Genomic DNA, 24648 nt, shown 5'->3' with positions numbered 1-24648 from the left:
GTGGCCCTTCTGCGTTAAGTACACTTCACAACACCTGTGTCTGAAGCACAAAGTTAACTCAGACTGGCTTACCTACTGCTAAAGCTGGCAGATTAAAGTTAAAACTGATAAAGTACAACTGAAACTGACAACGTGCAGCAATCTGGCGCAACATAGCTTGTTGAACTAAACTTAACAAAGTCGGCCTTCAGACGGATGGAAACAGAACTAGTTCATGTCAAGCTAATCCTGAGATGTCTTGGTAATATGCACAATTGAACACATGGAAAACGGATGTTGGCTATTTGTGAACTAGTCTCCAATCTTCTTCTGGAATACCCTGGGGGTTAGGAAACAGAGATCAGCGAGGCCCTGTACACGTGAAGCTACTAGATGGGAGTTTTTGTTGTCCTGCAAACTTTTAATCTATATTCTTGTTAGTTGTGGCCCCAGGGTGCTGCAGACAACCAGGGCTGCAGAGGGCATTTTAAAGTGCATCATATTGTAAGTTATTCATCGCTCCCAGATATTGGTAGGGTCCAACAAAATGTGCTTTCTCCAAAAGCTAATGCACTATCAGCAAATTGGCCAACATTGATTTGGGCTGCACACTCGTTGGTCTTAATTTTATATGCATTCGATCAGTTTGCTATGATAATGTGTCCAGTTAAATGTGTTTAATACACATTAGGTCTGTTCATTTGGCCACATAGTGTTGTTATTATGGTAATTGTCCGCAGTCTATTCAGGCAGACACATTCATTGATACCTATTTAATGGAATTTACATCAAGAATTAAAGCAAATTTAAGGTCAAATGTGATTATAGGCACTTTTCAAGAAAAGAGGCTATTTCCTCTCCTCCCTAATGCTCCCTAATGGTTTTCCACTCACATCTCCCCCTCATACCTAACATCTAAATGGAAATCATCAACATTCATAAACATGTCTTCTCATGGAATGGGAAACGGGGGAGAGACTGATATAAGTAGACGACGAGGACAGCGAATGGAATGGTTCTTCTATACCTCATTTACCAGCAAACCGCTTAGCGAGGCCATTGGCATTTCCGGGGTCAAGAGGGCAAAATGAATGTTCTTCATATCCTATGGTGACTTGTAAAAAAAATAGACCAGTGTCGCATGCACGTACGCACACACACTCTCACGCGCACAGCCTTACGCAGTCAGTGTGATTTATACCAAGACTGCTTGGGCGACAGTCATGGGCCGTTGACTCTGTCACAGTAGAACAAGAGACAAATAACTTTATGGATGTGGATATGGAGCAACAGACATTAACACAGAGGGCCAGAATAACAGGAAACCAGCCTTGACCTCTAGGGCGAGGGAGGGAAAAAGAGATTGCAAGGGAACATGGATGGCTCTCCATCTCGATTTGCTAGAAAAGCTGCAGCCCAAAGCTGAGCAGTGAAGAAGTTGTTCCAGGAATGATAACGCCCCCCCTTAATCCTGTATAACAAATGTGTACTTAATTTAACCATGAAGTAAAAAGCAGTGGTATCAGCCAATTCTAAAATGTACATGATGTGATCAAATCAATATGATAACTCATTAGCAGCTCTTTTCCCATCAGTGCAATCATGGGTCAGAGAAGTTATGAACAAATAAACGGATTGAACAAATAGAGTGTATAATACCAGTCTCAGTTACATGTGGGTGCCAAACAACAGGAGAATGAGTTGATTATATAACATGTTCTAGCTTCCTCTATTCTTACTGTTTTTCATTACATTTATCACTTTCTATCCCATTTAATTTCTATCTCCATTCATTCTCCTCCCATGCTGGTGTTCACATTGCCTCAACCAGGGTCTTCGATTAGTGCTGCTTCTAAATAAGGCACATCCTGTTGACCCGCTGAACGTTGCAATTTCCTTTTCACCCTTTTCACCCTTTCCCCTCGATTCCCTTTTCCTTCTCATCTCACTTGCTCTACATCTCCTCTCTGAGGGATTGAGGCTCGCTGGGTTAACATACCAAATACATCATGGAAGTCAGTGGAGCGCTGTGTCATGCAGCATTTGCTTACTAAATTAGTTGTATCTGTTATGCTATCAGTCTTGCTCGCTTCTATGCTTCAGCGGCAGCTGTTTTGCGGGTGATTGAGTCATGCATAGTGGATGCTTAGACATATATTGCTTGTATTCATCTTACTGAAGATATGCTTATCTAATGCTTAGGCGCAGGACAGAGTAGTGCTGACTGATCCACTCCATCGTGAAGTTAGATGGCTTTAAGGCCTTGTCCTGACGAGTCAATCCAGATTGGAGACTATGCCAGCCATTCTGGTTGCCACCAAGGCTACAATGCCACAACAATTTGGTGGAGAATATTTTTGTACCTGCCTGATTGGGACAAGTTAGAGCAAGCGTGTGCACACGCATACTCACTTTACGCACACACTAATACACACACACACATAGCACAGGTCAAAGACCAGGCATTTATACCCAACCTCATCCATGACCGCGCAGCCTCGGCTAAATTAATTCAGCTTCCAGAGACACGGATGCCCAGGTTAAACAGCAGGCGCATAGCAGAGAGCAGAGTGAGCAGGCTTGATGAATGACTGCAGACCGCTATCCTGACACGCCTGATAAACGTGAACCGGAAGATTCGTTCTTAAACCATGTAGTCCTACCCACACATTTAACATCTATACTCTGAGACCAGGAAAAAGCTTTCAGAATGACTAATAACAAATGTAGCCTGTTTCTGACAAGAAATCTGTTACATTGCTTCGTTCATGTATCTTTTATATAATGGTCTGGATTCAGGTGCTGTTCATGTCCAAATATGACAGGTTTGTGTTGTGGATCGAGACATAATCTCGCACTACTTGGCATTTGACACACAGGACTGGATAATGCAGAAGTTTGCGTATTAGTGTTGGAGGCAAGAGATTATTTAGTGGAACCTCATTATATGCGGCAGACACTGCTTAACCATTTGCATTTGATTTCTTTCAGCCTCAAGTCAGACGTGTGTTCCAATGGAGGTTACTGACAACCCATGGGTTTACGTGAGTGAGAATCTAATTGGCTGTTGGACCAGCTTCATCAGAGAGGACAAGGCAGAGGTCCACATCCTTAAGCTGAACTTTGCCGTCACGGTAAGCATGTCAAGGTTATACAAATGAGGTGCTGAGTGCTAATTATATAAATGTGAAGAAAAATGTGCTTGGAAGTGAGTAAAATGTTAGATGCTATGCTAGTAAAATAGCAATATTATAATGGAGGGGAGGGGTGGGGGATGATACTCTGACCTAATTTGTAAACTAGCAGTAACATTCAGTAGGCAAACAGAACCTGCTCTGTAGACCAGATGACAATTGAAAAGCTTTACTGCAAGAGAACGTAACAATTTAAAAGGCGACACAAATCAACACCATAGCTATCTGTCAAGCTGACAACACAGCTGCCTTGTCATTGAAGTCCAATACCGTGGCCCATCCTGGGTATGTTATCATGCGCTAATTAATCATCCTTTAGTGGACAGTCCAATTTGTCAAGTTCAGTCACACCTACAGTAAAATGATGAAGCAGTGTACCCGTCCAAGCATTTGCACACATACTTCTGTGCATTTTTAGATAAATGAAATGGGTCCGTCACTGTTACAAATGCAAGTAATCAGTTAGAAGTGTATATAGAAGTAATAATGGCTGAATTCCATTTTGCTTCTTTGGTCTCAGGATGATTGCATTTTGCATGCTGGTTCACTGTAACACTGTCATAGTTAATGTTGCTGTTGTACAAACTCTAAACCGTAGATAAATAAGCCCCAAAATGTTCTTCCCACACTATAACATGTAAACAACACACACTCCGTATCCAAATTTGATCAGCCAAATGACTAACTAACCCTTAACGGATGCCAGATGTGTCGGACACATAGTGTTCCCCTACATGCCACAGTTTTATTTTAACACTAAACAGATGTTTGACTGTGTGTTCAAAGAATTTTCTTTTTTCAGTTTTATAATCACACACCATAATTGCGGATGGTGTATTATGCCATTTTAAAACTTTTAGGTTTAGGGAATGACACCAGAAAGAAACTCCTGCAAACGTTTAATCTATATGTTGTTATTGCTGTGCTAGAGTCCATTTTTCACTGTCCAACATTGTCGGTCAGCTCACATTAGTCATTTCTTTATCAGTGTGCTCTGTTTGTTTGTTTGCTTCTTCTGTTAGTTCTCAGAGTGTTTTATGTCATACTTTCACATAACTTGTGTTAAGCAACTGCAGTTTATTTATTGGCATTGTCTTTATTTTACACTCTGTTGGCCATGCTTTCTCATTTGGTGGTGAGTATGAGAAGGGAAGCATATGTGCGGCATTATGTGCAGGCAATACAATGCCTGCCTGAATCCATCACCTCTATAAAATTCATAAAAGCACTCAAGGTTCTTTCGTCAGTTGCTTCTAGGAAAGCTTTAGAGAATCCTGTCATAATTATTCTCTTCAGGGACACCTTCACCAGTAAGATAAGCTGATTCATTCATTATGAGTGCTGATTTTTTTTTTCTTCTGAATTGATTCTTTTGGATCTTACGATTGAAGATACAAAGTTTCATTTTTATGTTACAAAAGGACCTATTAATATAAGTATCTTATCGACGTAGCTGGTTAGCCTCACAGATGCCTGTAAGAGATATGTTTGTCTACTTTTATTCTGTAAGTGTGCTAAGATTGTGCAAGAAGAAGATAGTCTTTGCCTCAGTGACAGGGTTATTGGCATACATAGTTGAACTATTTTGGCAAGTATTTAGTGCCATTTCATGGATTGCAGTGTTGCAGCATATTCAGCATACTGGAAATCAGGACAAAAAGCTGATTGATGACAAAACAGATTTAAAGCATAATAGGAGGGAAATAATAGTCATATCATTAGGCCTGAAGAGTAACACCAGACAAATCATGTTTTGTAGGAGAGTAAGAACATTTTAAATTCATTGCAAAATTAATTGTTCAAAATCTTGTCTTGAAATACTATAAATTCTTGTGGGTTTTGTGGGAGTTCACAAGAGGAATTTTGCTCGGGATGTGTGTGATGCAATGGACGTTGTGCAGAGTTTGCATATCTCTTGTGGGACTGCGAGTGGACATTTTATCAAACGAAAGAAGGAAGTGGACACACGATCTGCTAACACAGACTTCTTATCTGCAATCGACTGTCTGTTTAGAAGAGATTCTTCTGGTAAACACAGAGAATGGAGAATGTCTTCATCTCTTGACAAACTGTCCAGTCAGATGTGAGGTTTGCTCTTGCCTCCCATTTCTTTGTCCTTTCATTATTCTTATCACCTTCTTCCCCATCTCTTTTGTGTTTCATACTGATTTACAACCTGCCAGAGACAGTTGACTCTCACAGTTTGACCGCACAGAGAATTATAGAGGGAGCATCAAGGGCCTGCATAGGCCAGGCCAATTCCTAGGGAGGAGCTGCTTGCTCAGGGCCCATTGATGTCACACACTGGCTTGGGTAGTCAGGGTCTTGGCACCAGGCCGAGACTACACCAACGGAGCCAATTCAAGTTACGGGAGTGAGCCAAAAGAATAACTGGAAACTGCATCAGCAAAGGCCCTTCAAATATGCTCTTGAGAAAAAGAAAAAAAAAGCCTAAAAGGAAAACAATTGTATCTTGAAAGCGCAGGAAGAAAAGTAGAAAGGTGAGTGATCAGGGTCAGCAACAGTCATGATTCAGAGTTCAAAATAAAATAATGAAAGTCACAAAAGGATGAAGGGGGTGAAACTAGACAGAGAGACAATAAAGCTCATTAGAAAGGAGTATTTAAGGAAAGCACCGCTGAGTTATCTCTGTATGAAGCACAATGAACTCCACAGGAAATACCATTCATTAATTTCTCTATGTACACGCCACGCGATTCAGGTAAAAAGGAAGTGTTTTTTTCTTTCTGGGAAGACATTGTGTTACTACAATTCAAAGCCTCTGACTCTGTGATACGTGATATAATAACCATCCCTCTTATGCTCCTTCTCTCTTCAAGGCAATCAGGCTATATATTTTTTTGTGATAAGACTTTCCACCTTCAGTGCCTTTTTTAATCCGAACTTTAAAACGATAAAAATAACAACTCAACAACTTAACGTGTGAGATGACAGATCTCACACGTTAAGTTGCACTGTGCAAGCCGCTCTTTCAAATGTGTTTTGGTCACTGACAATGTATTGATGGTCTCCTCAGACCTAATTCTTTTCTGTATGGGTCTTAAAATGTCCATAGCTCAAGCCTGAGCTCATCACAATTCTTTTTGATCAATCTCTGGCAACATCAGCTAGCAAGTAAATTAATTCTATATTAGGGATTCACTGTTTCCCCAGCATGCTCATTGTCTCCCCAGCAGGCTCAGCTCTTGAACACACCTTCAAATAAACAGAATAAAGTACCTGGTGTCAAAAGGCATAACAGATGGACGAAAGCAGACTGTTGTATTTATGAATATTACATTTCCACGAAAGCCCCACACCGGAGAGATCTTTCCAAGCTTTGCTAAAGCTATTGTTCATTTATAATGCATTGAGTCATACAATTGCACTGATTTCAAATCCATGACTCTTTTACTTTTCTAAACCCAATTGTCTCTGGGCCCACTATAGAAGTAAAAGTAATTAGAACCAGGATTTATTGGATTTAAGTCAGTCTTGGAACAAAACACTCTAAACTCAGACTTATTATTCCACAGAGAAAAGGTTTGCTCGCCACCACTTAGATCCATACAATTCAGTCGTAGCAGCTTTACCCAATGCACACGTGGAGCATGGTAATTAAGGCAGATTCAGTGACTGTGGTGGTGATTACCGAAACACATCGCTATTGTGTTACCCTCAGCTGAAAATATGGGTAATTAGGTAGTACATTATGTGTTTCATTATGTTAATTAGGTTTTATATACAGTATATAACTCCCACAGGATCAACCATGTGTGGGAGGACACTGGGTTGCAAGAAATAAACAAATGAATAATACTACTGTACAATCATGTTCAATCCTTTTGAGTGACTAGGTATCATTATTAATAATGTTATGGCATTAGTCCTATTTTTATTATAACTCTAGAGTATCATCGCACTATTTTCCACTGTTTTAATGATACAAAGGTACAGGATACAAAAAAATGCTCATTGCACATAAGGTAAATAATTGATTTTAATAGCTTTTTTTTTACCTTGTGGACTTGGATGGAGATGTAAGAATAGAACCAAGCTGCATAACCTCATTAATGTCTGTGTCAACACCGAGGCAGGCAGCACAGACAGCTTCCTGTCTGTCTACAAGCCCTGCTCAAATGTCTGGCACTGCTTTTTCTGGAGAGATGCATGTGTTGACATTTAATAGTTGCAAAAACAAGAATAATTGTCATATCCCCAACTGATTTTTTGCAATAGGACAGCAATGGAAATCAAACTTGTGTAGAATTAAACTGCAGTTGGACCTATTTTTAAACTTGGTGCCATGAGCAAAATGTCTCTCTACTCCGTCAATTTGAGGTCTGCTTATTTAATGGCGCTGTATGTCAGATAGGGAGCCTTGCAAATTGGGGAATAGCTATATCCTCTTTTATACAGAAAACAAAAGAAAAACAAATGCTGGCTCAGACATACATGAGGTCACACTATAAAATGCTTAAAGGTACAGTGTGTGTGTGTAGGAGCGGTTGGCAACTGGCTGTGTGGATGTCGATTGCAACTCACTGAACAGCAACTCCGCTCCCTTTCCCAGACTGCGGTAACGTTAGCCGCAAAGTGCAAAACCGTGGTCACAAAGTTGGCCTCAATCGGAGGCCGTCCTACGACACACTGAAGTCAGACGACGGCTGGCAGTACCATTGTTTTGCAATCTGCGGTTTGTCCATTCTGGGCTACTGTTAAAACATGGCGATGAAGAGAACCCCTTCCCTGTGTAGATATGAAGGGCTCATTCTAAGCTAACGGAAACACAACATTTCTCAGTTTCAGGTTGTTACAGACTTATATTATATTTCTGCTTAAAAAAAAATTGCCCTTAAATCCCACATTCTGTTCCTTAAATCGCACATTAAATCATATTTTGTTTTACCTTGGCAGTAAAGTTTCGTAAGATATAAACAAAACTTTAATGGAGTCTGTCATGTGTTTGTAGTTTCCCAGACTGCACAGCGGAATTAAATCCAGCACTGTGCTGTATGATAACACAGTTAAAAATTATGTAACAGGAGCAAGAAGCAGTGTTTGAAGCATTTGAAACATTTCATAAAGTTTTTTTGTTTTACTTCTTGGTAAAACACTGCACACACACAGCATGCTACACCTGCCAAATAACTCATTTTAGGCAGTGCAGTAGTTCACATGGATGGCTTAACAGTGTGAGTGAATATTCATGTCACTTGATTTTTTTGTCTTCCTGATCAGTCCCAGTGTTCCACCTGGAGATGAACACTACTGCCAAACGTTCTCTGCCTTCAACACAATCATAAACTCAAAAGTACTGTCTTTCACAAAGAATTAAAAGTAATTGTCTCATTATCATGCTCAAGCAGCATTGCATTTACAGCTAAGTAGGTGGTGCTGTAAACATTGAATGTGTGAAGGGCATTGGGATTACCTTAAAAGTAACTGAGTTTAAATATGTTGCTTTCTTTTCCTCTCAGGATGCCAAGATGTTCTCTCTACAGATGACCAATGCCAAGCCAATGAACCTCATCCTCACCCTCACCACCCCAGACACGACCTACGGTGCATACTTCCTTAACAGCGACGTTAACATTTATGTGAGTGACGTCTTTTTTTGTTGTGCTCACAGCTGGGTGGATGGAGGGGGAAATAAAATGCTGATCGTGCAACGTACAACTACATTTCATTCATGTGAATGAACTCTGTTGTACCAGAGAATGTGCGAAGTAATCATGAAAAATTAAGTGTTGTTTTTTCAGTCTTGTATCCTTTTCAAATTTCTCCAGATTTGCTTCTGTCTCGTGCCAGCTGTTTTGCATGCTGTCAAACTGCCACAGCTGTGCATCTTTTTGGAGGGAGCAGTTTAAGGGAGACAATGAACCATGTTGGTTTTCTATAGACATATTCCCCAGTCGCTGCTCCACACGAGGCAGTTTGTGTTTTTTGTGTTTTTATTATCCACGCTATAAATCAGTAAGACAAGTGGCCGGCAACAAGAGGGGCTGATGGCATCGGCTGTAAAATTAATGTTCCAATGAAATTGGAGATTCCGACTTTTACACACTGTCCGCAGATTATATCTGTGAATTAAATCCAGGGAGGCGAGGAAACAACTTTTATTCAGCTGCTTGAGTATCTAATCAAATTGAGGAATAACACTATTTTAGGGAAAAGTGTTGCAGCGGTTGTCACAGCTTGGTCATTGAAGTGTGTCAAACTATTTTGGTTATTAAATTGCCATTGGTGATGAACCTAACGAGGTGAATCAATCATAAAAAGTCTTGTTATTGAAACAAGCCACTGATGGCTTAAATTTTATTTCTTTGGATATGTCACACTCGTTTATTACCAAACTAAAAAAACAGACAGGAAATTATATTAAAAGGGACAATAGTGTCCAAAAAAATGGCATCGCCTCGAACTGGACTATTAATTCTAACCTATTTTTTTGTCTTTATGAAAAACATTGATTATATTCACTTGTAGTGGAGAGAAGGAACCTTATTCTCATGGAGAGTTGTAACAACCTTTATTGAACCAACTATTTAGATGTATCCGATTACAAATCATTTAGAGGTTCTATGTGTTACATTATTTATTTTCCAAATCTTATCAGTCTGTCAATTGAGCAGTTTCAGCCTCATGTGCTGTTAAAACTCCATATTACTAGTGTCAGATTTTTATGTCAAAGTTGTACTCTGAGAAATATGTGTTTCTTATTTGAATGTGTCAGTTCACATTAGTACAGCGTGACAGTTGAATTGAGATTTAAAACTTCCTCACATTTTCTCATCTTCATTCTTTCTACAAACTGACATTATAATTGCGTTATCTTGGATTGTTCAATTAAAGTTGTCTTAGGAACACTTGAGATTTGACAGGCGACTGCCAAACGGTAACCTTTTAAAAGATAAAAAAGCACTTACATTCACATTTAGTCTTTCATGACATGTGTCTTCTTCCATGTTTTGCACTTATGAGTGCTCGTAAGTGCAAATCAGTTCAGCATCTGCATGTCGGAGCTCTCCTCCTGGACATGAATGCATCACCGTTTCAGCACACACAAATACTTTTCATGCTGACAAAGAAGTAAAGATGAATTAATGTTTACTTTGTTTATTGCATAGCCATGATAATGTACTTTCATACTGACACGACATGAATTAAAACTACATGACAGACAAAATATGAAAAGCTATATTTTTGTAAAATGGCCAGCAGTATTGTGTATAATTAGCAAATATAAATAACGGGCTAACCCTTTTAAATATAACATATAAATAAATTAAATAAAAACCAATCAGGGGAATGAAATATTTACAGGAATGTCACCAGTTACTGATATGCTGACAGGCGTGTGATACCACACGCTGTATCATGTCCTGTCGAGAGCCTGGACAGCGTTGCCTGTGACTACAGGATGTTTTCGTGGGATGAGCAGTATCACTGGGGGATAATAGTGTTTTACTGCAGATTGCAGTGTCAGAGAAACAGCATCTGTTCTGCATCTGAGAAAGTACGTCACCAGCTTGACAGCTTGGCTCAGTGTCACAATCACAGCTCTAGTTGGCCTTCAAAAGCTTGCCTCAGTCCACAGTTGTTGGGGAAAAAAATGGAAAGAAAATGGTCAGCATAATTTTGATCGAAAAGTCTTGTGAGTCTTCATACTTAATTGTTAGTCACAAAAGCAAGTTTTTCCACTGCATTTCACTTATTATGCTGTTGAATATACTTACTTAGGATATACTAACATCAATTAAATACATACTCTTTTTCGGAGGAATGTTAGATATTTATGAGGGGAAAAGAATGAGCCTGGCATCAAAAACTCATCCATCCATCCCGAGGCGGACTGATGTAATATCCTGCTATCAGAGATGCACTTTCCTCTCAAAACATCTTTCAGTTCCTTGAACTTTACTGTGTGCCTGCAGAATATCAAGCCGCTTTCACAGAGACTAATCTGAGTTCAATTCCGCAGTAATCATTAATATGTTTGTCATTGTTATTTCCCTCCCCCAGCCTGGTTCTCTTGTGACTGGTTTCCCCTCTTTTATTTTCCCTTCACACTGCTTTTGATCTGGCGTCAATCAAATATTCATGTAGAAAGACCAGTGACTCCCTCAGGCTTACTTGGTTTTCACCATTTGTTTCTGTCTCGCTTTGTGACGCAAGTACACACACACACACACACACACACACACACACACACACACACACACACACACACAAGTAGTCAGTCACACTCGACAGGCCGAGAGAGGGATTTTCATTATTTAAACAAGCATACTCTTAGTTTATAAACATAAACACGCTGAATTACAGAAAATACAGTTCTTTCTCAAATAAAGTGACATAATGGTTTTACAAAACCAAGGGGTAGAGTGCATATACAGATATTTGTTTTCCACTTTAGCCTGTGGTCCTTTGAAGAAGACGAGGACACAATCTGTTGACAAAATCTTATTTATTGAGTACATTATGTCTAACTGTCTAAAAGCCTACTATCGACAATCTATACTCATGCATGGCTTAATGTAAACGCCGTTATTTCCCACTGGCCCAGACAAGGAAACAGCAGTGTCTCGTCGCTGGGATGGATGTATATATTTATACCTTGTATGGAGCCAGATTCCAGCCGACTATGGTGACGCACAAAGCTAAAAAAGGTCTCATTTCCTGGCCCCAGTCAGGAAGCAAAGGAAAGACCATGGCTCCAACAGGGTTGTGCAACTGGGCTCGTGGACACTTAACCATAATAAACATTTTTTTAACAGCACCCTGCTCAAAGAATGGAGGGAGAGTTGGGTGGAGAGTAAAAACAGTTGTAGCAGAGAGTTAGAGGGATGGGCAAACGTATTTGATATGACAAAATGTGCGAAGACATGATGTAAATATAAATAGATGTAAAGCTGACTCACTAAATTCTGTGTTGTTGTAGTAGACTTAGGTGCTTCTGACTGTGTTCTTTCTGGAAATAGTATTTTAATAAAACTAATTGGCTTGACTTTGGCTCTACCTTCCAGATAAACAATGACTCCACAGTTATCCTTCATGGTAGTCAACACAACAACATCCACAAGCAAGACTTCCCGACTGAAGATGAGGAGCTGATCAAGTGGGCAAAACAGAAGTTTGGGGGTGTGACTTCATTCACCACAGTCAAAAATCTGCAAACCATGTCATCGACGGGAACACAAGGTGAGAGTAGTTTTTTGTTTCCAGAGCTCTCTCGATAAAATGAATCACTATATTCTCTTATCGTAAGTGTGTGAAATCTCTCACTGAGGAAACACTGTGCTTTGATGAAGCGTGCATTGCATTAAAAAAAAGCATATCTACAGCTTGCCTATTCTATATTCTCATTTTTTTATTTTTGTATTTGTATTTACTAATTAGGAAGACATTATATTGCAGTACAGTATGAACGAGAACATATGTTGCCCAGTATGGAGGCTCAGATGATGGCTATGTACAGAGTTGACTGAAACAAACAACAACAATTATCCTGCAAAGCTGCATTACATACAGAACCAGACACCGTGCTGTTTTAAAATATGGTGTGGGGGCCAAGCTCCAGCTGCCTTATGGACATTTTCCTACAAAGGCTCCTTTTAAACTAATCATGGAATATAAGTCTACTGAAATATATGGCATTCAAGTCTATGTACTTATGATGCTGAATGCAATTCTAAAAAATCAAACATTGTCTCTCCTCTACTTTTCACATTTTATATGTACACACCTGACTGCCCATACTGATTTGGACAAGTCTCCTGTGGGACCATTCTAGACATTTCCAGAGGAGCGCTTTGTGTACCTAACAATCCTTTATCGTATACAGCAGGGAGCTAAATGTCTGAATGATCAATATTTAGATTTAACAACTAGAGAATCTGTGTAGCCTTAAACAACCTTACCTCTAATTTTTTATTTTTCCATCAGCAAATATTGATCAGCTAGCATGTGGAGTTGTGTGTTTGCAGCCAAACTAAAAGAGCTTTATGATATATTCCAAAATATGCAGCTCTACTAAAGCTCACTTAACCCTTCACAATACACGTTACACACAAATACCTGAACATTGACAAGCCACCGATGATGAACCGGGTGGTAAAAAAACCACCATGATTTAAAGTGAGCTTTCATGTCTGAGTAAAGGATATCATTGGTTGCTATTACCAGCAGCGGTAGCAGCGGGATGCTCGATGCAAGCGCAGATCTTTGCTAATAAAGCCTCCTTCGGGCGGTCCGGGCAAAAGATGAGCTTTGACATGGGTTTAGGTAGAATGAACGGTGGTGAAGCTGCTTTTATGTCCAGTGTCTTGTCACAGTATTTTAGGTGATTTAAGTTTGAATCCCTCTCATTATATTTTTCAGTCTTCTCCCGTCAATCAGTTATAGGGTGTTACAGTCTGGCAAAGGCATTGCGCTATTTTCCCATTTTTAAATGTATCATTTGAATTGTGTTTTCAACCAGCCACTTATTTTTAGCTTGTGTTTTTACTGATTCATAGGCCACAGGGGTTTTACAATTATTCAAGCAGTGCAACGTTTTAAGTCGTTTTTTTGTTATTCCCCTTGGCTCGCATTGAGGTGTGAACTTGCGTAGGCCTAGTTGTAGGCGTTTTGAAAGTTTGTGCAATGACTACACAGCGTTGCCAAGTTGAAATCTTGCTTGAGAACATTATGTAAATGTCTCTCAGGTTTCTTGAATGTCTCAATGTGATTTGAAATTGAATGGAAATGCCAGAGCAAAAGAGGCTTGTTAAGCAGTGTTACGGGAAGCTACTATTAAATTCTAGTGGCGCAGCTAAGGACTTAAAGTAGCTAAAAGAAGATTGAAGTGATACCGCACTCAGCATAATTCTAGCCACAAATAATGTACTTGTCCTCCTATGTCAAAGGACATTGTCAAAAGCTGCTAGTGTCCACTATCCAATGATAGTAGCGGTCAGCTTGAATTCTAATAATGATTTGATTTCATAATGGAAGAAATTCTCAAATCACGTCTGTAGCATAATGTGGGATCTCAGGATGTTCCAAGTAGTCCTAGTCTGATTGCGGTCGTGTCTTTCACACTGGTCAGCTGTTAGTTTCGAGTTATACGAGGTGCTGTGGGATATATCATCACCAGCATAGTGTTTTGAACCAAAATGTGCGTAGCAATTTGAGCACTGGCCCAGGGGGCGCCTGTAAACCATCCATCGGCATTATTTGGTCAAAGGCTGAGTGAGAATAGTGTACTCTCACGAGACTGCTCCTGGAACATCTCCCATCGTGGGAAAGGCGAGGTACTAATGTGTCTGTCCCCAGCAGTTTGGTCTTCTGTTGCAGACTGGGCTATGGCTCCCCAGTGATGGCTACAGTACAACACTGTAAACTGCACTTCTGTTATCGGCCCCACTGAACAGAAATAGTCTCTACTGCCCTGTTGAATAAATGTTAAAAACAAAATGTAATTGCTTATTGCAGCCACTACCCTATTTCTTCAATTAAGTATTTAAACAGAAGTGCTGGCAGTCCATTTTTTCATGCTTGTTGTCTTTTTCTGTTATGAGATTATGCATGCAGGAATAATTGTATTACTCCTAATTTCCCCTGCAATGTCCTTATTTGTTTTGCAACCAATGAATGAACAATAATGGAAAATTAATCGTTGTGGTTTTACAGGAACCAAACCTGGCTCTCGTTACTGCACACTCAGAAATGAAGATGCAATCGAGAAGCACTTTATGAAGATTGAAACAGCAGCCCGGGCTTCTCTGTTCAAATCGTGCTCCCCACAGCAACAGAACCCCGGTGATGAAGCTGAGCTTCACATCATAAACATCCCGGAGAATTCCACCATTCGGTAAACCTTGAGATTCTCGAGACATGGCGATCTTATGTAATGTTATTCAATCTTTGTTGTGAAAAAAAAAAAAATCGTATTAATTTTGTATTCTTCATATTGCAGCAGTGTATCACTTCGCGTTGACACCAAGAAGACCAGCGTGTTCCTGAGAGGCCCCCAGGGCACCACATGGACCATCATCAACGCACAGCACACCCAGTTTTGTGTAAGCTTACACATAGACACACAGAAAGTTGGCCTATTTATTATCTCACAACCACATGTGAGATGACTGAATCTGTCAATAGTGTGATATAGCTTACTTAATAACAAGGTTAATTATTAGACAGTTTCTAAGTCATTACTGCTTTATTTGAACTTGTCTTCTCTTTCTCCAGTCCAACAATGACATCCTGCTGCCCACATTCACACACATAATCCCTCCGTCTGTTACCCTGGGCATTGACAATGCAGAGGATGTGCAAAGGAAGGCTTTAGATCATTTCAAAGCCAGTACTTTCACCAGCTACATTGAACTGAGACCAGAGGGCTCTATGGTTTCACTGGTTCTTGGAAATAAAGACAACTCTGCAGGTAAGATAATGAAAGGTAAAAGCTTTGAGGCATTTTCTGCAAAGAGAGTAGATGGAGTACTGCTAAAAGCTACAGCCCACGCATGGTATTATTACATAATGCAACAATTTGGAGGATAATGACTGCTGTAATATTCCCAATCATCATTATTGCATTCAATGTATTATTTTACACACATAATGTGTTATGCTGCAATTTGCATGACCATGATTTATTTTGTAGTTCTTCTTTAAATCCTTTGCCTTTTTTGCTAAATTCAATAACATTTGAAGATTTCGTCTTGAGCAAGGCATAGACCTCAAAAAGAGTGGTTTAATAGCATAACGTGCATAAGAAAGGACGACTATCCCCGTATCTAGAAATTGATTAAAAAAATTGATGCACATGGTTTATCTCTTGTAATTTTAGCCATTTTTTCTTTCAGTCATAGAAGCAGCACCAGCAGCAGTCACTCCCATTACAACTAATGTCCCTCATCAGATGCCTCTGCTGCTGATGCAGTTATACACCTCCCCAGACTACCGTTCTCCTCTGGATCCTTCCACCAAGGTGCAGAGTGACAAGAGAATTTATGCCGAGGTAAGAAATCATTCATCCTCTTCGCTGTATTTCCCGTCTCTCAATACAACTCCTGCACAAACATGGCTGTTGTTTAGCACCTAATAGTATTGGTCAGTTTGTGCCAAACATTCAAAATCACTAAATTGGGTTTAATGCGCTGATGTGCAATTCAGTTTTTCTTTCTGAAACACAACTATTAATAGCACACTCGGCTGATTCTTGTGCTTTTTTCATTCTGTTAATGTTTATTCAATCTTTTTTCTGTAGATTTCAGTACACACTATAGGAGATATCGTCTTGACCATCAAGGTGATCAGCTGCTTTGTGCGCTCCATGGACTCGTGCCCCGTCATCAAAGAGCTGTCCTTCATGCTAGAGGCCTGCTCCTTGAATTCTTGTCCCAACAGCACCCGACTCAGCTTCTCCTTGGATCAGCTCCAAGAGCTGACGTCCACCACGTGGGACCTGGAATGCTCCATCAAACTTTGTCACAGTGAGGTAGGAGTTTATCAACTATCTTTACATAGCATTTTAAATAAAACATGGCATGTAAGGATATAAAAATCTCTTACAACTTTCCCTTGCTTTTTTCGAATATTTTGTATGAATGTCAGTGCAGATCTATCATGGTGGGAGCGTTTTGATGGGACTTGGCCTCTCTACATATCTAGCAAGATCAAAATGCTGAGACTTAAATGTCATTTTTAGCAGTCTTGTGACAAAGTGACCTTTTGGGTTTTCTTAAATTGTTTTTTCTTTCCCTACCTTGATAGAAATGTGGAGATGGAGGAAGAGTGAAGAGGAATCTGGAGGTTACCCAGCCGTGTCTGCAACCACCAAGTGAGTTCAGTGTAAACTCCAAAAATATGGACCAGTTCAGATGCTCCTCATTGGACCAAAATGTATTATTAGGGGCAGCTATTGATACAGCTGATTTTCACTTGTTTCTTTTTTTCCTACAATAACCTACTCATCAAAACGTTCCTGACTTTCCTGACTAAGTACAAAGCAATTGATAATGTAATGTGGTAGATTATTTGTGAATCATATTTATATATATATATATATATATGTATATATTTTATTTGTTATAAAATGTATAAATATTATAATATAAATATGATATAATGAAGTAAATAGGCAGTTCAGTGGTGTGCAATACTTTTTCAGTTTTCTTCAACCAACAAACGATCAAAATAAATTGTCTCCAGTCTCCAAAATGGTTGATTCACTAAAGATAAACACTCAGGTGACAAACTTAAACTTTTGAATCACCTTTTTTGTTCTCAGGAATTAATTACTAATCTAGTGCGTGGCCAGTGAATTTCCAACGCGGGGCGGGTGGTGGTCATAGCAGTGAACTCAGGATATGCAGTGAAGCCAGTAGGAGGTTTGCCCGGCTGGGCCTCGTCCTTTAGGAAGGTCTGCAGGCTGACCTTGTGGCCACAATCAGAAGTAATGCCTCCTCTGGGACGGGGGTGAAGTCCTTTGTGTTTCCAAGGGGTCTGACTGTGTTGCTGTCCAAACACAGCCACTGGACCTGCTGCTATTGTCGAACCAGTCAACACAGTTGACTCAAAAAAGGAAAGATGTTTTTCTTTCAAGGGAAAAATAGTCTCCAGACAGATGATTCATTTCAAATGATTACATTTAAAAAAAGAGGCAAAGGAAGTAGACGTGGTTAAATGGGGAATCACCTGAAGTTTGTCAGGCTTCTTGAGCCTGATAATAGATTTGTTTATTCTTTAAGCTTCCTTCACCCTCCATTTCCTTCTAGAGGAGAAAGATAAAGATTGGTATGCCAGTGCTGCGGCAGACTAAACTACTCATCCCCCTTTTCTGTGTCCTGTTTGTCCTCCTGTGTGCTGTTTTTCTTTAACTTATGCAATTACAAATGGATACTGGGAACTGGAATACAGGAATGTAGTGCCAGTTGTTGAGAAACATGTTGGTTTGGACAGTGTGTTTGTGTGGTTCCGTTCATTAGCCAGTGTCAGAGATACAAGGGTTATATCAGCTGGAGTCGCAGACTGCATTCTGTCACGAACCCTCGCTGGGCGGACTGAGTGCTCCATTCAGCAATCATTCCTGTTTGGAACGTTTTCATACAGAGGGCTCCAGGGAGTCACAGCCCAGGCCTGCAGTCTGCCTCCTCCTCTCCACCTGCACTGGAGCTTCTGCTTCCTGCTCTTGTTTATTCAGCTTTGCTGTCAGAGCGTCACTTGTACAAACTAGCACAGCAACTGATTAGAGGGAAAAAAAAGTCTCAAGAGAAAGCCTACAAAAGTGTCTCTGATGTTTCTGGCTCATTCGGGGTCAAGGAACGTTCCTCGCTCACAGATCATCAAACTGGGTTGTTCTGTCTGGGATGCAGTCGGCCTAAATGACCACAAGATGTCCCTGTTTCAGCAATCTGGGTCACGTTCAAGTCAGGAGATATTGTATTGTTTCATCAAAATCAGAATGAAAGTAGTGTTCCTTATGGAGTCACATGTACAATATTATACATCGTACTTTCCTAATGTCCATCCAATTCAGTTGAAATGTTCTATGTTCTGATATCAGTATTAATTGATCTAGGCTCATTACAGTGGCACATTGTTATACACATATTGAAATACACATGAGCTGCAGAGTGGTGGCAAGTTTCTACAAAACAAACCCACCGTCTTCTGTCCTTCATGTCCTCTCAGCGATGTGCTTCAGGAAAGGGGAGCTGTGTTGCATGAAACCTAGTTTTGTTCTTAGCCAAGTACATTCCACCAGAAGGTAGCAGAGGCAGGTGAGAGAAACCCTTGCAAAGGTGATGATTAGTTTCTTCCAAATGTGCTCAATACTTGTGGGAAGATCTCTACAGGTAGCAGAAGCAGAGCAGAAGGAAAAGCAAGTGTTTTTTCTTGATATGCAACACATGTTATTGATATGATGGTGTGTGTGTGTTGCCTATATACCTAAATTAATAATAAAAAAAGAAGTCTGGTAGCAACTAATATAATTAATTCCGCCAAATACAAAAAAACAAACCCTCAAACTGCTTTTTGTGTAAAAAAAAAAGTTTAAAGAGTGATTTTGGAATATCTGGCATGCTTTGTCTGCTTGAAAATTGGCCGCAAACCTCCATGCTGAGTTTAAGGTGGAACACTGTCACTTATCTATTGTGTAGCCTTCTTGCAATGACGTCTATCTCAAGGTAATTGATTTGCGGCCTTGCCAGACCACAATAGGCAAAGCAAAATTGGAACAGTCTTGCCAGGCTAGTAACGTCTGTGCCACAGTGTCATGGGCTTGAGCGAGTTTTAGTCTTTGTGTGTTCTCTTGCTCTTTCAAAGCCGATTTGAGGGCGTATTCTTTTTCATAGCTGCTGATTTTTACATTTGCCGGCAGTGAAGCACATTGTGCGGGTCAACCCAGCACATGGAACATCAATGTCAAACTTGTTTTTAATTCAAGTTTGTTTCATTAGAACAGAGACAATAAGCAACTCTTTTTTTTTATATTTCACTTCGGCTGAGGTCTAACCATGCAAAAGAGATGATATTTACTGCATGGGCTTTTCTTTTATTGCCATGGAAACTAGCAGGGGAAAAGCATAGTATTAAAGGACCATGGCTGGGACAAATTGCATATGTTTTTCAGTACTGCCGTTTTATAATCTATACCATCAACTTAAAATGTACCTTTGTGGCAGCTGTTGGTTTTGGTTCAGAGACTTCAAACTTGCATGGTGTCTTTCCATTACAGTAAACACATAGTCATGTCTTTCTATGTCCAAAATGTATTGCCATTGCATGGTCGATGTCTGTAAAAGGAGGATACAAAAACAAAAAACTGTTATTGGTGCATGCCAGGAAACTCCATCTTGAATTCAAGAATTTGTTGCCTGAAACATATTCACGAGACATGCCAGTACAATTGCTGTGTGGGTGTTCTGTTGCACTGCAAGAAAATGTGGTGCTGGCAACTGGTACATCTTGTTTTCTACGGTTCTCTGGAGAAATCAGCCAATCTGAAAAGGTTGCTGAAATCCTTGAACTTCTTGCTGTTCCCAAGAGAAATGTATCATATAATATATCTCTGGATTTGTACATATAGAATACAATCTGTTACATGGAAAACTTGCATCATCACAAACTGGATCATCATCTGCAAATGTATTTTACATTGTCTTGGCATAAACAGTAACCATCTTGTGATTGTTATGCTTGTTGTTCTTTAACTGAAGCTTGCATACGTTGTTTTTTCATCGTTTTCATGTATATGTTTCAGCCCCACCATGCTTTGATTTTGGCTTACCCGGTGTTCTGGGCATTGCATTTGGAGGGTTCCTGATTGGAGTATTACTTATTGGAGCACTGTGGTTTATCAAGATTAAAACAGGTAAATATATGACTAACAACATAGTGTTTTTGGTTTAATATAGAGTTGATATTCGTCTGGATTTGAAATGGTCTTATTCTGCTTATTTCAGGGTACCCAACTGGACTGGACATTAGCTCAACTGCAGCAAATCTACCTGGTAAGGGATTTTTCTTTCTTCTCTGGTTCTTTGCTTTCCTTTTCATCAGGTTCTCATTGGCTTCTCTCTCATCTTTTTAAGGATGTCCCTGTTCAGGAGCAAAACGACAACCTGTCTCCACCAACCCATCTCCCTCTGAGAACAGCAGCGCCAACGCAAGCATTGGAAGCACCCAAAGCACACCGACCAGCAGCATGGCATGAGATTATGCTAATCTCCACCACCAGCAGAGCCCTGTCTCCCTTAAAAGTCACCTATATGGGTTTTGTGCTTTCGTTTTCTTTCATAATGCTTATTAAGCATTTCTACCTTCCCTGCCCCCTTCAAATCTCATTTAAAAGCACAACCCACATCTTTGACTTACCAAGCCTGGAATGGATGTGATCTGGGAGTTTGTAATGGTGGATCGAAGGTGTGTGTGTGGGAGGGGGGGGGATGCGGGGGGGGGATGCTGGGTGACGGATGACACAAGTCTAATCAATGGCCTCTGACGCTCACCTCTGCGGCCTCTCTGTAAAGTCAAGCTCCTAGACAGGAAGTTAAAGAGGGCAAGAGAAAGAAAAAAATTGGCTCCGAGCAACAGGAAAAACAAACCATATCCCCCAAGAGCTAACAGGAAATTCCCTGCATTCCTTTCAATGAATTGTGCTTGTGTGATGGCAGCACAATAATAGTTAGACAGGAAAAAAAATCAGTCAAAAGACCGACTTTGAAAAACAGATGAAAAATTGTTTCTCATTCACATCCAAGCTTTACAAATACAAAGGGCTATTGGCTATGTCAGTTCAGAAAGTTACTAATGTCTCTGAGACTGAAAAGCTCACCGTGTTAGAATCTACAACCTGTTCATTAATTGCTCACTTAAAGGGCTATTTGTCTTAATTGGAGTGCAAGGTCAATAGTTAACAGCTACCTCCTTATTTAGAAGTCTAGAGTTAAGTTTAAACTTAAGATTTCACTGGTGAATTGATCTTACTTTCTGCCTTTTTCAAGTTTTGTTTCATTTTGTGTCACTTTAGGTGAATCTTGTAGTGGACCTCTGAGTCATTTGTAGCTCTCAACAACAACGTCATGGTGCCATTTTCATACAATCCAATAGCTGTATCAGGGCCTTCAGAGAATATATACATGCTTTCCTAATTACTCAACAAAATTCTAAATTCTATTTATGGCCGAAAGGACACAATACATAAAGAACCACTTATATTTATGTGAACTAAGAAATGATCACTTTTGTAATGTACAGTAGAGCATGCAGAGATACATGGCTGTATCCAGAGCTGAGTAATGTACCATTAATGAGGAGTTAATACCAAAACTCACATCAGTTCTCATGCAGCTACACCCACAAGGTGGAGTTTCCCCAAAATAGTCTGCCTGGAGGGGGAATTCCAGTACTTTTCCTTTGCACAATGTGAATTTTCAGTCCATCACAATTGCCTGGCAATTAGTTGTAACCATGTCTGTAACATACATAAACACAAATACAAAAACACATTTGACTAAATATAAAAGTATTGCCAGACAGATCGAATCATCCCCCTGATGAACTAGATGCCAATGCTTATGGTGTATCAACCGTAACACTCTTTCAATATTTGAAGATCAAGCATTTCAGAAAGTATTAAATGTATAACCTGCTTTCTCATTTTCAATGACTTTGCATGTAATATGTAGCCAGCCTCAAAAATGAGTGCACACAAGGGAAATCATTTTTAGACCTGTGATGGATGTTATTGGTCGATGTAACCAAACTTTTATTCCTTGTGGGGGAACTGTTGGTACCAACAATAGGCTTTCACAATGAACGTAAAATTGTATGTTTTTTCTTTTTCTTTCTGAATTTCCTTTCTTTCTGATTTCGATGTGGAAAATGGCACACTCGGATATGTGGGCTGTACATAGGTCATTCGGTAAACATCTATCTAGTTCAGTTTGACTTTGAGTATTGAGTTGAACACCTGCAAGCCCACTTATCCCTCTCACCAGCTCTGAATACAGCCTTTTTGGACTCCATAGTATAATCAATAATAACAATATAAGACCACATTTTATATGCACAGTTTGCAACAATACATTAGTCATTCAGTTGTGCTTTAACCCAATGAAGACTGCTTAAAAAAATTTAACTCTAGTTTTATTTCTCGCTGTCACATGACGTGCCTAATGATATGGAAACTGTCATTTGAGAGGGGTGAAATTCTCATTCAAATTATGAACTTCTGCTCTCTACATTTGATAGGCTGCATCAGCCGCTGCAGTGCTAATGCTAGACAGAAGCTGCATAGATGCATAATAACTCATGAGGGCTACAACTGTAGAGTGACGGTTGATCCGTGAACCCAATATTTGTTTCAATGTACAAATGTAAATGTAATTTCATTTCATTACCTCTTTTTTTTGCCACTCTGTTACCTCTAAAACAATATTCCCATCACACGGCCTGTGGTATAAGTAAGCAGTTTGTATCCATAGTACGTAGCTTTGACACAAGGGCCACAATTGTGATGATAAAACATTTCTTTATACATTTGACACAATGACACTGATTACTCTTCCATATATATATATATATATATATATATATATATATATATATATATATATATATATATATATATATATATATATATATATATATATTCACACTCCCAGTAGTCACTTGCCTTCTGATTTTGTTAAAATAATTTATTCACCTTCAAACCCTAATCTCAAAAGTAATTTGTAATCTGTCTCCTCATTGTATGTGAGCTATGTAGCCTCTTACCCACTTCTCTAGCTCAATGTGTGCGTGCATGTACACTCCTCTGTGCATGCCGAATTTTCTTTGTGTATTTGTGTAGAGACAGAGAACAAAGAGGGCCAGTACAAATTGCCACTTGAGTATTTGTGCAATATGATGATGAATACTTGTGTATGTCTACATGTAGTTTTTTTTCTACCATGTATTTGTGTGCAAATGTTGTATTATGTTCTTACTTTGAATCATTTTCTTAAGAGGCTTTGTTCTTTTACGTATTTGGAGAACTGGGACAATTTCTAATTATGGCACTCATCAAATGCATCCATTTGTTTTGTTGTTTTAGTTTTTTTCCTTCTCATGTAGATTTGAGTTTTGATTACAATGTAGTCACAGACAGTGCATGTCACATCACATCTCAAAGACAGAAAGATGGGTTGTTCCCCCCCCTGTTTGACTTTTGCTCTAACCCTAAGATTCCCCTGCTGTCCAAAAACATGACATATCTCTGCCAATACTGACATCCTGACATTGTACTGCGTTCATTGTACTATCTTCAGTGGGTGTGATGGGGAAGTACATTCTGAAAGACAGAATGTCTTGCCACAGAGGAGCATCTTCGGGAAATATTCAACGCCCACGGACTTGTAGAGTGAAGGGAATATTCAAACTTAAAAAAGTGAAAATGTGGTGGTGATTGAGAATTTTTTTATCATTTAATTTTAAGATTTTTTTTTATTAAATGACAGGTATTCTGTAGCTGTGTTAAACCAGCCGCAGTGACTGACAGATACTGTCTGAGCACTGACAGTAAAATCAGACAGGCTGCCAGTTAAATCACTTGTTAACCCTGCAGATCCCTTCGTTACCTCTGACAACAGCTTCCTCACCCACAGACAGTCTACACAGTTAACAAAATATGTGTGTGTCTGTGTGTGTGCACACATGCACAGTATCTGTGTGTGTGTGCACACATGCACAGTATCTGTGTCTGTGTGTAGGTGTACAATAGAAACTATGTGAGCGGATCCTTGCTCCAATCTCTTAACAATGTCCATATTCTGAATTACTCACCAAAGAAGCTGAAGCCTTAACAACATGTCAGAATGTCTGCTTTGATTTAATCAAGTATAAAGTGCAGTGTTTCTTTCAGACCATTTAAAATGGGTCCATTTCTTGAGATAATACTAATCTGATGTAATTCTATGATGTCTCTGAAGAAATA

The 24648-nt window shown here is 39.6% G+C and overlaps 1 protein-coding gene across 1 annotated transcript in view; it reads left to right on the top strand.

Annotated features, from left to right (window-relative positions):
• eng (endoglin) overlaps positions 1–20886 on the top strand; it is a gene marked incomplete at both ends in the record, with an annotated part of 32172 nt that extends 11286 nt beyond the window's left edge. The window contains 12 exons of the mRNA XM_079234985.1: positions 2971–3113; positions 8654–8773; positions 12203–12377; positions 14850–15030; positions 15136–15238; positions 15411–15606; positions 16031–16185; positions 16435–16665; positions 16941–17007; positions 20434–20544; positions 20636–20683; positions 20765–20886. Of these exons, the coding sequence (XP_079091111.1) occupies positions 2971–3113; positions 8654–8773; positions 12203–12377; positions 14850–15030; positions 15136–15238; positions 15411–15606; positions 16031–16185; positions 16435–16665; positions 16941–17007; positions 20434–20544; positions 20636–20683; positions 20765–20886 (1652 nt within the window). The remainder of the gene's footprint in view (positions 1–2970; positions 3114–8653; positions 8774–12202; positions 12378–14849; positions 15031–15135; positions 15239–15410; positions 15607–16030; positions 16186–16434; positions 16666–16940; positions 17008–20433; positions 20545–20635; positions 20684–20764) is intronic.
• Between the last annotated feature and the right edge of the window lie 3762 nt (positions 20887–24648).

Source organism: Taurulus bubalis, assembly GCF_910589615.1.
Source record: "Taurulus bubalis genome assembly, chromosome: 19".
NCBI classification, from domain to species: Eukaryota; Metazoa; Chordata; class Actinopteri; order Perciformes; family Cottidae; genus Taurulus; species Taurulus bubalis.
This window is presented reverse-complemented; position numbering and strand designations above follow the sequence as displayed.